The sequence below is a fragment of the Tachysurus vachellii genome, chromosome 22 (genome assembly GCF_030014155.1).
Source record: "Tachysurus vachellii isolate PV-2020 chromosome 22, HZAU_Pvac_v1, whole genome shotgun sequence".
Lineage (NCBI taxonomy): Eukaryota > Metazoa > Chordata > Actinopteri > Siluriformes > Bagridae > Tachysurus > Tachysurus vachellii.
The window spans coordinates 15,338,228-15,352,751 of record NC_083481.1 but is presented as its reverse complement, the minus strand read 5'-3'; the positions used below and the strand labels follow the sequence as shown (position 1 = coordinate 15,352,751).

Sequence of the window (14,524 nt, the reverse complement as noted above, 5' to 3'; positions counted from 1 at the left end):
AAAAAAGTGATTCGTAGGCGCAGTACAGACTTCTCAGGGTTAAACTTGTTCTGCCCTTTTACTGTCACTTACTGTGAGTGCTGTTCATGCTGTGAGGGGTGATTTATTAGTGTTTAGCAGAGAGTATTATCACCGCTGCTGACACATGGAGGCTCTTTAAAGACTTTCCATGCACTTTATTTCCTCCTACGATTGCATACAAACTGGGCTGTTTTCAACTGGCTGTTGTCATGGGGATGCCCAGAATTCGTCCTCCCAAGGGAGGGGGGATTGATGAGGTAGGGAAGTGTGTGTGTGTGTGTGTGTGTGTGTGTGTGGGTGGGTGTGTGTGTGTGTGTGTGTGTGTGTGTGAGAGAGAGAGAGATGGAGTGGCACTTGTGGGGGGACTCATTTCCCATACACTCCACACCAAAAGCTGACCTTTGGCAACGCACAGGATTGAGGCTGGAAATGAAAATTATAGAAGCATTTTTTTTGTCACATAGACATTACAGCACAGTGAAATTCTTTTTTCGCTTATCCTAACTTTGGAGGATGGAGGTCAGAGCACAGGGTCAGCTATGATACAGCGCCCCCTGGAGCAGCGGGGGTTAAGGGCCCAACAGTGACTGCTTTACAGTGCTGGGGCTCAAACTCTGACCTTCCAATCAACAACCTAGAGCCTTAATCACTTGAGCCACCGTTGCGCCAAAAAAATATAAAAACCTGAGCAAAGGCAAAACACCATCCACAGCCAATTTTTATATAAAAAGACAAACAAACAAACAAATAAACCTGGTTTAAAAATCAGTAGATTTAAATATCATGAGTAGCTTTAGTTCTAAAACGTAATTGGCTGAGCCTCATTCTCAAATCCTGAACAGACACACACACACACACATACACACACACACCTCTGTCTTAAACCAATAAAAAACATTATTTTCTCCATAGAATACTCTCATCTCTGCTTATGTTGCCTAGCAACCAAAGTTTCGTATTAGCAGACTTCATCACAGAGAATTTAATGAGATTATTATGAATAATTTCAAAAATATTTAAAGACTTGATTTTATATTATTAGTTTTGTAGCTGATTACGTCCCCCACTTAAGTACATCCTTACATGATAAAATCAGTCAGTCACACACTGTCTCTCATGACCGGTGTTCCATTTAAATGAAGGCAGCATTTTCTGAAGTCCAACCCACTTGAAAGGCAAATTTTATTCCCACGTTATTATTATTAATGTTTTATAGACATTCTATACATATTCTATACACACTTAACCTGTGTTGTTTTACTTCACTTAAAGGATCAGGTTTATTCTAGTTTAGTACTGATAAACAACAGACCATTGAATTGTCACAGTTCCATTGGCACTCTTCAATTTAAAGATTAAGAATAGTTCCTGTTCTTTTTTCAAGATTATCAGGAATAGTTCCTGTTCTTTTTACGAGATTACCAGGAATAGTTCCTGTTCTTTTTCCAAGATTATCAGGAATAGTTCCTGTTCTTTTTTTTCAAGATTATCAGGAATAGTTCCTGTTCTTTTTCCAAGATTATCAGGAATGGTTCCTGTTCTTTTTTCAAGATTATCAGGAATAGTTCATTTTCTTTTCCAAGATTATCAGGAATAGTTCCTGTTCTTTTTCCAAGATTATCAGGAATAGTTCCTGTTCTTTTTCCAAGATTATCAGGAATAGTTCCTGTTTTTTTTCAAGATTATCAGGAATAGTTCCTGCTCTTTTTAAGAGATTACCAGGAATAGTTCCTGTTCTTTTTCCAAGATTATCAGGAATAGTTCATTTTATTTTCCAAGATTATCAGGAATAGTTCCTGTTCTTTTTCCAAGATTATCAGGAATAGTTCCTGTTCTTTTTCCAAGATTATCAGGAATAGTTCACGTTCTTTTTCCGTGATCAGAATCGATTGATTTTTTTGCCAAATTAAGGACAAAAACTTTGATTTATTGCTTTCTTTAAGTTTCTACAAGAAATCACTTCTCAACCCTGAGGATATTCCCGTGTTGGAAAAGCTTTCAGAGTTGGAAAAGTTACAGCTTTAACTCTGACTGTTACTGAAGCGCTGAGATTCCTTCCAAAAAATGTTAAATAAACATCTTGTATATAACTTCATTATATCAGTTCTATGTTCCTGTCTTATTACATAACACATAACAGTAGCGTCGGGCTCTAAAGGGAGTTTCAAATAATTTGTAGTTGTGAATCAGTTACTAGGCTGATCGATGGATTTCAGGTAAAAGTAAAAATAAATTGAAACACTGAAAAAGTTTAGGCAGTTTGGAAATTTTCACGGTATCATATTTTAGATTTAAATCCTAAAATGATCAAGGAGAAGTTTTTTCGCAATGGAAGGCGTGTTGACACGGACAGCACTTCCAGATAGCTGTGTAAATTTGCTCACTGCGGTTTATTAGGGTCACCCATTACAGGATAAAGCAGACTACGTGGACCTTGTGCTTCTTCTCCAAAAGTAAACATGCCCTGGGCATAAATTAAAGCAACAGCTATTAAATAAAGTCAGTACGAAAAGATAATAAAGACCAAAATGACACTTTAATAAAGTATAGTGCTGAAAAAAAAAACATCTCTGCTTGTTAATGTATATCATCATCTTATGGGTTTTGTGAGAATCCTGGAGTTCATGTAGTGATAGCACTAAGAAGGCTATGCTTGACCTCTCTTTCTGTCAAGTCTTCACATGGATTGTAATGATTAACTGTTCCCTGATGTACTCAGCAAAGGATTTACTGACTCAGTGGCTTCGAAATCACCGCAGCAACCAAATCCAAAAGCTAACACATTGAATTTTCATCATAAAACCTTTGAATTCTCATAACGTTCGTCGTTCTCTGTTACGCGATTAAAGCCGTTTGATAGACAGCCTTCAGCATCCTGTGCTTGTTGTTAGTCTCATTTCCTGCTTGTTGCCCAGAGGAAAATTAACATTTGGGCAAATATGCTGAGAAAAAAACCACTGAAGATGTTGCATCTGAATGAATGTTTAAATGAACGAGCTTGTGCTTGTGATCCAAATATATGTACGTATATATTCATATATGACTCATAGGTTTTTGTATAATCCACAGAAATTTAAGAGCAATCTGCTTTGCTGGAGTTGTGCATAAAGTCGTCTCACACAGACAGACCCATCTCAAGAAAACTTTTAGACCTCAAACACAAACAAAATCCATCAATTCACCACTTTTTTAGTATAATCTCTGTAAATCTGGGTAGTTATGATGGATGTTATTTTGCAGTAGATCATCTTACCTGATTTGACCAGCACATCTCTGGGTCTGCTGGGAGGACTGTCAGGATATACACCGGCTCCTAATCGCTGATCCATCCTTATGTTTCTGTTTCCTGTGTGTGTGTGTGTGTGTGTATGGGTGTGTGTGTGTATGAGTGTGTGTGGGGTGCTCGGAGAGCCTACATGTCTGCGTGTGAGTACGTATGTGGGCGTGCACAGGCCGTTTCTCCTGAGCTGCTCACACACTCGTGCCTCTCTCTTCGGTTTCCTCTCAGATGTAAACAGTCACATGACTCGCTGGGCATTCCACAGTCAGGGCCCTCCCTCTGCTTTTACACACACAGCAAAACACTCTGTCACTCCCCCTGACTCTCTGTTTCTCACTCTCAAGTCTTTTATTTTCAGTCTCCTTTCTAGGTATGGAAGGGGATTATTTTGGGATTAATAAGCGATCGCTGACTTTCTCTCTGATATCTAATTTTGGCCATCAATTCCATCATTATCATTAACATAGACACATACACACACACACACACACACACACACACACAAAACACTTGCTCTTATAGTACACACCCAATAATCTTATGCTGGCTACAGAGATTATGTAAGCTTGAGGAATTTACAGAACAACATCGTCCTAATTTGTTGGAATTTGTGTAAATATTTCATAGGATCAGGTTCACTCTTTAATTTTTCAAGTGATAGAATTATTTAGGAATTAATTATGATAATTCATGCATGTGCCTCTTGGAAAAAGTGTGAAAACTGTCAGTTGGTTGCTTTTATTTTTTTTTCTTCAATGCACAAAAGCAGCTAAAATAGAAAAATCTGACTTTTTACAATCATAACACCCATGAGCCAATCATGTTCGAGTATGCAAAAGTTCTGCTGTACGAGTAAAAAATCTGGATATAAATACTGGAATCTAGATTGTCCAATCTTATTTATTTGTTTGTTTGTTTGTTTGTTTACTCTATCTCAACAATCTAATAGTATCGACCATATATGGTGAGACCGAACCAAATTAAACTTATGCTTGAATACTTACAGTCCAAATATACAGATGTTTAAAGTCCAGGAACTTTTAAAGTATATTAATCAGTAACTCTTTTGCATTATTTAGTAACTCCACTGAACTTGGAAACTTGACATCTCGATCCACTTTGTATGGAGTTCGAGCTTCTACTTTCTTTTTTCTATAAAACGAAACGTTTTATAGAACGTTTTTTTTGGAATTCGTTTGCATGTTTTTGTACTTACTGTATGTTTACTATTTATTTAAGAGCAGTCAGTTCTCTGAAAATTGCGTACAAAAGACTGTGAAGCAGAGAATTATGGTTCAGTGGGTCCAGCGTATACCACGACGCAGAGCCATTATTGTTCTGGAAGAAACATGAGTGCAGACTTACCCATGCCTTTGACGTGCTTTCCACTTTTCACACTCTGCTGCTCAATGTTATATGCCTTCTGTTGGTGAGAGAGAGAAAGAACGAGAGAGAGAGAGAGAGAGAGAGAGAGAGAGAGGGAGAGGGAGAAAGAGAAGCAAACTCTTGTCAATTCATACTTTCATTCATGACATTCATGTTAGATTCTCTTAGAGTTTTTAAAAGGAAATTTCCAGAATAGTTGAAACATTGAAAACAGTTTTTACTACTGACATCTTATCTGTTCATGTCACTTATCGACTGACCAGATTTTTATAGCAATTTTATAGCTCTTAACAATATTATCATTACATTAAACATAAAGGGGGGCACGGTGGCTTAGTGGTTCGCACGTTCGCCTCACACCTCCAGGGTTGGGGGTTCGATTCCCGCCTCCGCCTTGTGTGTGTGGAGTTTGCATGTTCTCCCCGTGCCTCGGGGGTTTCCTCCGGGTACTCTGGTTTCCTCCCCCGGTCCAAAGACATGCATGGTAGGTTGATTGGCATCTCTGGAAAATTGTCCGTAGTGTGTGATTGCGTGAGTGAATGAGAGTGTGTGTGTGCCCTGCGATGGGTTGGCACTCTGTCCAGGGTGTATCCTGCCTTGATGCCCGATGACACCTGAGATAGGCACAGGCTCCCCGTGACCCGAGGTTGTCATACGGACCAGGATAACAATAATGTGTGTTAAATATCATGCTATATTGTGTAACTGATTATCGGTGCATGTACACACTTTGATCTACAGATTCAGATCTCTCCTATTCATAACCACAGGCTTTATATACTGTATAAATCCCAGCTGTTACCTCAGGGCTTTAATGGTCCTCTCTTCTGCTTCAATTCAATTAACTGTTACATAATACCATCCATAATAGGATCTCGCTGCCCTTACACGGCACTCTGTCATTGTGCAAGACTTTAATCCTCAATTTATAATGAAAAGATTACATGACATCAAGACATTACGTGACATTATGACTCTGTTAGAGGTTCCCTGTAGAACAGTAAATGGTTCAGCCAATAAGTGATGAAATCTGTGTAGCCACAAATCTTAGAACCCTAAAGCGGAACCGGTATTTTATTAAAGAGGCTCTCAGATGACTCATTTCACCACCTCTGCTTGTTGTCCCTGTGCGAATTCTCATTTTCATTGACCTAAAACGTATGGAAGTTTGGAAACACGATATTGGAACTGTCAGAACATGTCCAGTTGGTTTGTCACCTCTAAAACACCAGGCTTGCCACTAGGCCAGAATACAAGATTAGAATATACTGTACCTTTATACCTCAGTGCTTGATTCTGATTGGTCAGTGAACGCTGACTCAGTAACAGTAAGACAGGCAAGCGTGACATCTCCGACCCCCTTGTAACCCACCCCCCCCACCCCCCAAAAAATTGTTTAATTTCCATTTATTAAGTTGTGTGTGTGTGTGTGTGTGTGTGTGTGTGAGAGACAGAGAGAGAGAGAGAGATGGCGAGAGAGAGAGATTATGACTGATGTTGTTTATTGTAAGTGTTTGTTGCCTTTTTGGACTCCTTTATCATTTGTAATGTTGCTCCCATTTAAAACAGTTCGGCTCAAACCCAGACATTTTTAGGGTCATAATTGAGGACAATGTCCCGTCCAGAGACAAGCTGTTTCGTGTTGAAAATATCGAAAATACCCTCTCTAATGAATGTTTTTTTCTATTGGTTGTTGCGTTAATCTTACCCAGATAGTGCTATTTTACTGGCTATTGTGTAGCCTCTTTTTTTTGATTGGCTGATAAGTGTCAGGCTCGACTAAGAACTGAGACGCGCTTGATTCCTGCCCGGTTCCATAGAGACAGCGGTGCGGACAGATACGTTTTGGGCGTTGCGACATATTAAATATATGATAAATAGTCAAAAAGTTTTTCTGCGTGAGAAATACAATGTGTAGCGAGAGAGCGTGACAAAAGACCGAAATGCGTGACTGTCACTCTCAATGCGTGACACTTGACAGCCCTGCTCAGTAATATCCTAGCAATTATAATACTACATTTATAATTTTTTTTTATAAAAATAACAACACAGGGAATTTGATGGACACTCCTTATGTACAGACTAAAAGGTGTTTATTTTTTTGGAAGGAGTCTCCAGTGTCACAAGCACACGAAAGGGATGGATGTAGGGTTTAAAGCTACTTTAACATAACTTGAGACATTAAATGTATTTTAATTAGCTATTTAATAAATAATGCACTGAATATCTTAGGTCATGTATGAGCACTTTATTTGCATTTTCCGTGAGCAGTTAAAAGCTAACTTTTACATCCCTCTTGAAAGCAGAGGGTGTGTATAGAAATTCTATCTATATGTCTATAAAGTTTACCAAAATTACACTTGAAAAAAGTTCATATTCTCATCTCTGGACCATCTTGTGACCTTTATATCTCTGATTACAATATATTGCCTTGCTGCCTCAGACTGAGGTTTGTTCTCAAGTTCCAACAAACAAAAGCACGCAAAGCATGTTCTTGTCCTTCTCTAACAACCCGTAGCTCTCTCTTTCCCAGGCATTCTTGCTGTATAAACTCAAGGCCTCGGGACCTTAGCTGGAGGCCAAAACTCTTTTAGATGGCCAGCATGAATGGATATTGTTGGTGCTGCTTAGCGGTTGCTATGAGAAACCTGCTCATGCTTGGTGCCTCTGTTACACAAGGCATCTACTGTCTTGTATTACTTCCTTTGCAAAAGATGATGTAAAAAATGTAAAGAACGAAGAGAAGTTTAGGGGTACGGCGTATCGGGACGCTGTAATATTAGAATAAAAAGCTTGCTAGCAAAATTTAGAAGTCAGTTGTACTGTGTGCTAGAACCAAATGATTGAAAACACTTATATTACATGTAGTGGTAGATGTTGAAGGAGTTCTGGGAGATGGTGAAAGGGTACAGGGAGGTGTGACTCTGGTCTGGCTTTTACTTTTTAACGTTTCACAATGCTCATACAATATTTTACCTGGGGTTAACAATTAATCCCGGTTCTTGAATCTCGTAAATCTGACTGTACACTATACTAAACCGTGGATGAATCTTTTTATCTACATATTTATGTATTAGCTAACATGACTGGATAAATATAGCGCACGACCTCTTTGAATCTCACGCTTTCATGCCAAATACAGGTTCGCTGTTCTGCGCCAGATCGGCTGTTGGTATCCAGATTCAAAAACTTTTTCAGTCAGTTCTTTACAGATTTGCTTATTTCTGTACGTACCGTCTGGTTTGTCCTGACTTTTTTGACCATAAATGTAAAAACTCCACTTCGTTCCAGTTGACGTGTTTTCTATCATTTTATTTTTATGTCAAACGCTGCAACTACTGCTTACACGACAAGCAGGGCTTCTTCTTGGGACTGTACGGATGTCTGTTTATTTTCTGATTGTGTGTCTGTTACTCATCATCCAGATGTTACATTCCTACACTGCATCATTTCACATGGTACTGTACTGTACTGTACGTGTTTGACACCGTGACTTCAAAAGCCATGCTAATAGAAGCTGCTCCTCTACTTCCTGAGGTTAAGCTCAGTGTAAAAAAAAGCCCTTGTGTATTGTGTTGTTCAGGCCTCCAAGATTTTTTTTGTACTGTCTTTAAACACAAGCCTCTACTGTTAAGCCTGTGGGCTAGAAAATGTGGACTGAAGTACAATATCACACAAGACTAATATATGAGAGGCATTGATAAGGCTTCAGCAGCGGCATAGCAAGCTGTTTAGAGAGCTATTCACCTATAGACCGACTTCTGGAAAGTCAATTTTGATATAAAACATTGTAATCTGGGCAATTATAGTGATATGACAATTCAGTAGCAACACAAACATATTTTTTCCCTTTTAAACAGCAATAATCAAATATTTACCACCTGAAAAATTGAACAGTCAAATAAAACCCATTTTCTCTAAACCGGCCCTGATTCACATAAGAACAAACCCATTATACATAAAAGTACTCCATTTTCTTGTTTTTAAAGATGATTTGCATGTTTTCTCAAGGCTTTGAGCTGCATTATGAGCCTCGGAGGCTAGCTACGAGGGAGTAAGATCCAAAGCCCTTCTGTAATAACCAGGCAAACGAAATTTCAATGAGCTTACAGGCATCGAGAGTCGATCTGTAATTAGAAGAGCTACGCACAGCTCTGTCGCGAGGAGCCGGGGCCCGTCATGGTGCAAATGAAGATTTACTGTAAGTCTTGACAGATGCAAAACGACAACCGATTGATTTTTCTCTTATTCAATTAGAGCTGGAGCATGTATCGTACAGTATGCTAGGTTTTGCACCCTGTAATCGGCTTTGGAGTATAAATCCACTTTTATAGCATGTCTAAGTATGGTGTAGAATATTATGGTAAAGATAATTTGCTTATGTAAATGAATCAGAAGGTCCAGAGTAGAAGAGATTCTACAGTATGTCTAGTGGCATCAAAAAAGTGAGCAGTCGTTAGCTTTGGTGTCGTGGTTTTAATGCTAGATATGCTGTTGCCTTTTTTTCCCCTCGGGACACATTTCTTTTTGATTTCGAGCTCGCTTCATCTGCTTTTGATGCTCAGACATTGGAGTGTTACCTAATGGTGATCACCTGTTCTGTGTTAGCTAGTATTTGCTGTTTTTTTATGAAGTCTTATAAGTGATGTCATATCTGAGCTGTTTTCCCAGTTTCCGTGTCCCATGTTTCCCAAGTTTCTCCTTAATTTTCACTTGGATATTTCTTTGATGATTTCTGTCTGTTTTTTTTGACCCTATAATAAAGTACATGCCGGGTTTACACACTTGCATCCTGCCTCTCACTCACTTTTCTGTGGTCAATGGTAAATGAAAAAACGCTGAGGTCCGTGGTTTTTAAAAGCACCCGAATTCTCTCTACATTGCTGTCAGTTTTCATAGGATTACATTAAACTCACGTGTTTGAAGGCTGAGGAAGAAACAGACCATATATCAATCATTGGATACATGCAAAATATGGAACCAGAGTCAGCAGGATGTTTGTTCATATCTTGTAAATAAATGTATTTGATATCGTTTATGACATCGGTATCTGATCTCACAGCTGATGTGAAATCAAAGCTGCTCTCTACAGTAAGCTGCAGAATGAAAACGCCGGCCAAAGCAATCTCACGTCTCCAAAAACGGTACAGCGTGACGCCAGCCAGAACACCTCATTGTTCCACAAGGCAACCTAGACGCTATAGCCCACCATCCGGGGTCCAGTTACAAGATGTTGTGGCCACCTGACCTTTCCTCTCCTGTCCCTGTGTGATCTTGGCAATGTTTTATTTAATCTGTTCGGAAAACAGGCGTTCGCAGGCGACATTGCATCCCGCTAATAAGTAGCAAACAAAAAAGGCTTTTTATAGATTTCAGCCATGCTCCACCGCTCTGGTCTCAAGCTGAAGGTTCTCGGGTTTCTCAGGCAACATGCACAATTAGCCGAGGCCATGCAAAGGAAGGGGACGCAGCCGGCTAATTACCCACGGATCTGAACAGCGAACACAAGCAGGGATCAGCGGTTTAAGGCATTACACCTGAACCTGAACTGTACTGAATAGAGATCGACGATGATACAGTATGTAAAGTATAATACATGCAGATATCTCTATATAAATATCAAAATTCTAATAACAGAAGAAGGTAGGACGCAGACAGTCCCCCAGCCCCCTGGTGGGTGTAATGAGTTTTAAAGCTTGTCTGTGGGGGAACTTCTCAGTCAGAAGAGGAAGGACAGAGTCGGTAATGATCTCTCCTGATGAGATGAAAGAAACGGTAACTTTCCTGCACCTCTGGAGGCCATGACATCAAATGAGGAGTTTGTGTGCTCTTGTATAAGCAGGATGTTTATGTGCAGATGTGTGGATTTGTGCATGCGTGTGTGTATGTGTAGGTTTGTGCATAAAGATCCACACTAATGGTCCTTTAACCAGCATTTACGTGATTTGTTATGGTGTATGATTGGATGGTTAGTGTTGATTTTAAAATCATCTACACGTTTGTTTAGATTTCACAATCTCTCCATCTGGTCTCTTGATGTTTTTCATTTCCTCTCAGCCACCCTGTGTATCAGCTAACCACAACAACCACAACAACAACCACAACAACAACAACAACAACGTCATAAACAGACAGTATTGATTTGATTGTATTTAAAAGTAATTCAGAAAAACATCTTGATATATTTGTGAATATACACAATACATACAGTATATAATATACTGTTATTATACTTAATATATCGTTAATACATGTTGATATACACACTATATTAAAGGACCCCACAGCTTTCAGCCAATCGGATTCAAGAATTCAACTGCGACGTTGCATTAGTATTTATTTATACAGAATCTTCTTGTTTTGTACTTTTTTTTCTTTTTACTATTTTCTAAGATTCAATTACTAAAAATTGATTTTTTGATATCCTGCTCTACGACACGCCGTTATTAAGGCCATAGTTTGACGCTTTCTCTGTTCCTGAGCCAACGCTGCCCCCTTGTGGACAAAGTGTGAACCGATCCTACATGTTATATAAAACAAAAGGGCAAAAAAAAAAAAAAATGTGCCAGCTAATAATAAAAGAAAGAAACTAATTAAAGCAATTTCACGTTTAATGCCACATTTCTAGCTTAAATTAGTCATAATCAGGAATCACTGTGGGTTCAAGTTAATAGTAAGCTTAAATGAAGTGTGCTGTACTGTATTTGTTATTTACTCCCTGCTGTCAAAGTTCATTTCTTACCTCCTGAGTTAACATCTGATTCTTCAGATTAGTGCTGAGTTTTCACAGAAAATGAACAAATGATGCCTTGTAAAGCAAAGCAAAATCCTACCCTCTTCTTTACTTTGGCTTATTTTTGCTCTAGGATATGCGTAAACGTGAAGTATTTGTCGGACCAACAGCAAACATGTCAATTTTTTTCATTTATTATTGCATTTATTGATCAGATTTATCCATTTATAATAATAAAAGTAATAATAACATGTCAGAACAAGGCTGTTGATAGACACCTGTGACAACATCTGTGAAAAGAAGTGCTGAACATGAATCAACAGCTTCGAACCAATCAGGTTCGAATATCTCTATACAGTATTGCAATGTATTAAAATGACACCACCATTGTTTGTGTGTGCGCACGTGTGTGAAAGTGTTTGTGGGTGATATAACACACCATCTGTGTTAGTTGGGTACAGCTGGCTTGTAGCAGGGTGTGTGAGTGTGACAAAAAAAAAAACGACTCCTACAGAGTGTTCTGCATCGTGTTCAATCCTACGCCGTATTAGACGTGTGCATGCGTGTGTATCCGCAGTTCTATAAAGTTATTAAGATCTGTACGTTTGGATCAGAGCTTTCGCTAAAGCCTACTGTATAGCACAACAGGTGTCTGGCAAAAAAAATGTGAGGAAATCTTGTACTTTGAAAATACAGAACAGAACAGAACAATGCAGCTCTTTGACGGACAAAACACTCTTAATGATCCTTGTAGTCTTTTATCTGAATACACCAAGATAATTAGAGGAGCCGCTATTATAGATAATGGACGTTCCATTAGAGATGCTTTGTTTAAACAACACAAAACAGTAAATATATCTCTGATGACAGCCTTGTATAGGGATTCATCTGAGACCTGTAAGTGAGAAGAAAGCTCTGTTTAAATACAAAAAATGCTATCAGAGACAATTATCTGATGCTTTATGTCAATGTGATACGATCTGGAAAAGATTTGTTTTGGATCTGGAAAGGTTTACATTTACAGTATAGAGACTTGATATATATTTTTGTTAGGATTGATTTTAGCTGTGTATTTTTTCAGTTACTGTAAATCTTGTCTTTATCTTTGTGTACTTTTTTAAGTTTTTAAAATTCATGGGTTTTTTTATCTCTATATCTCAAGTCTTCTTTTTAGCTCTATTTTGAAGTGCTTTAAAACTATCATTTTAAAGCATAGTGATTTTTGAAGAAATATCATGATTTCTTGTGCATTTGTAGTAAGTTATTCATTTCTGAAGCTCTATGGTGTTACCTACTTTTCCATGAATGTCCTACCATAAAGATGATCCCCTGATTCAGGAAATTGAGTGATGAAACACTTTGGGGAATGCCGATACAGAAAAATAACCAGCGACTGGGTTGTGGGTGTGACAAGGTCCGGTGTAAAGTGTACCTACCATTAACTTCCCTAAGTTAATCATTTTGTCAATACAAGACCTCCTAAAGTTTTTGGTTGCTCTTGTAGATCATCTTATAGCAGCATACGACAGCAAGCAGAATAAAGTAACAGCTAAAAAGATGCAATATTATGGTTGGAAAGTCTAAATATGTTACCAAATGTTTTATTACAATTTCATAATTTATTAGAAATTAACGTATATTCAAGAGCCCAAGACATAATTTTTATAAATAAAACAGAGCAAATAAAATGAATTATTTAATGAAATTAGTGAACATTGAAAATATGTAGTTTTATTCATCATATTATTAAAATATGAATAAAAATATAATAAAATATATTTAACTTCATACAAGACAATCTAACGGATCTAGAACAATGAATAAAACTCCATTTTGACTAATGTATTATTAAATATTATGTATCAACTAAGTATTCATTTTTGAGGAATAAAATTCATTAAATAATAATGGTTTTGGAAGCTGGATCTCAAAGTAAAATTGAAACTAATGTTCAGACTTGATAATCCAATATGTATAAATTTCATGAGGGTTTATCAAACAATAATGGATTTTTTGCTCTGTTTCAAATCGTACATGTTTGAATAATACATTTTGGCTTGGTAAAATATTCATAACATATGAAATGAAAAAGTTCACGTTAGTGGACTCAGATTTCTGGCATATTGCTGTCAGATAATGTAAGTGAGAAGTGATGAAAAGAGACCTAGAGGTGTAGTAATATATTGGTAATAACAGAAAGAACCAAATGTAGTGTATAGCAGTGGCTTACAAAGGACTATAAATCAAATCAATCGATATTTATTACTATTCATAAGTAATCTGACAGAAAAAGACTGTAGAAATTCTATCTGCTTGCAGATAGTCAGGATTATAAACACTTATTTCTTTAAGGTAAAAGCTAATTATTTATAGGTTGTCTGGTGGATCATTTGGAAAGGATTTTGATTGGCCTAATCTGCTTCACTGCACTTAATCTTGAGTGCAGGAAGCATTGAGTTAAATATAGAAGGGCAGTCAGTATTCGCTCAACAGCAGCTCCTTGTGTTAGTGGCCAAAATTGTTGAGAGTGTTCACACCACTCCTGGCAGTAATAACTATGGCAGTAATAACTCTGACTAGAAATCCACTTACTGTATGTAAATAAATTAGCCAGATGAATGTTAATAAAGGCTGCTTAAGGTTTGGGTTAAAGTGAAACATGGAGGTCCTGAAAGAATAAAAACAGAGCAGAGATGTGGTGCTACCGCTTTAGTTTCCTGCAGAGTTGAGTTTCATACCTCTTGGTACTCTGATCTTAACCCAAACTTTTTGACTTGATACTCTGTACTCAACCCAGAGTTTATGTCTTGGGACTCAACTAAGGGGGTCAACTAGGACTTTTGGGCTTGGTACTCTACACGTTACACAACTTTCCGGCTTGATACTATGGAGGTTACACAAACTTTCTGGCTTGGGACTTTGGAAGTTACACAAACTTTCCAGCTTAATACACTGTATGTTACAGAAACTTTCCAACTCGGTACACTTGACATTACGCAAACTCTCCTGCTTTGTATGCTGGACATTACACAAAGTTTCCAGCTTAGTACACTGTATGTTATGCAAACTTTCCGGCTTGGTACAGTGGACATTACACAAAGTTT

The 14,524-nt window shown here is 37.9% G+C and overlaps 1 protein-coding gene across 2 annotated transcripts in view; it reads right to left on the bottom strand.

The window, feature by feature from the left end:
• si:ch211-236d3.4 (protein FAM107B) overlaps nucleotides 1-14,524 on the bottom strand; it is a 30,182-nt gene that overhangs the window by 11,422 nt on the left and 4,236 nt on the right. For both annotated transcript variants that reach the window (XM_060858219.1, XM_060858218.1), the window contains exons 2-3: nucleotides 4,667-4,724; nucleotides 3,275-3,583 (exon numbers count right to left, since the gene is read on the bottom strand). In XM_060858219.1, coding sequence (XP_060714202.1) covers nucleotides 3,275-3,350 — 76 coding nt within the window. In that variant the 5' untranslated portion in view covers nucleotides 3,351-3,583; nucleotides 4,667-4,724. The remainder of the gene's footprint in view (nucleotides 1-3,274; nucleotides 3,584-4,666; nucleotides 4,725-14,524) is intronic.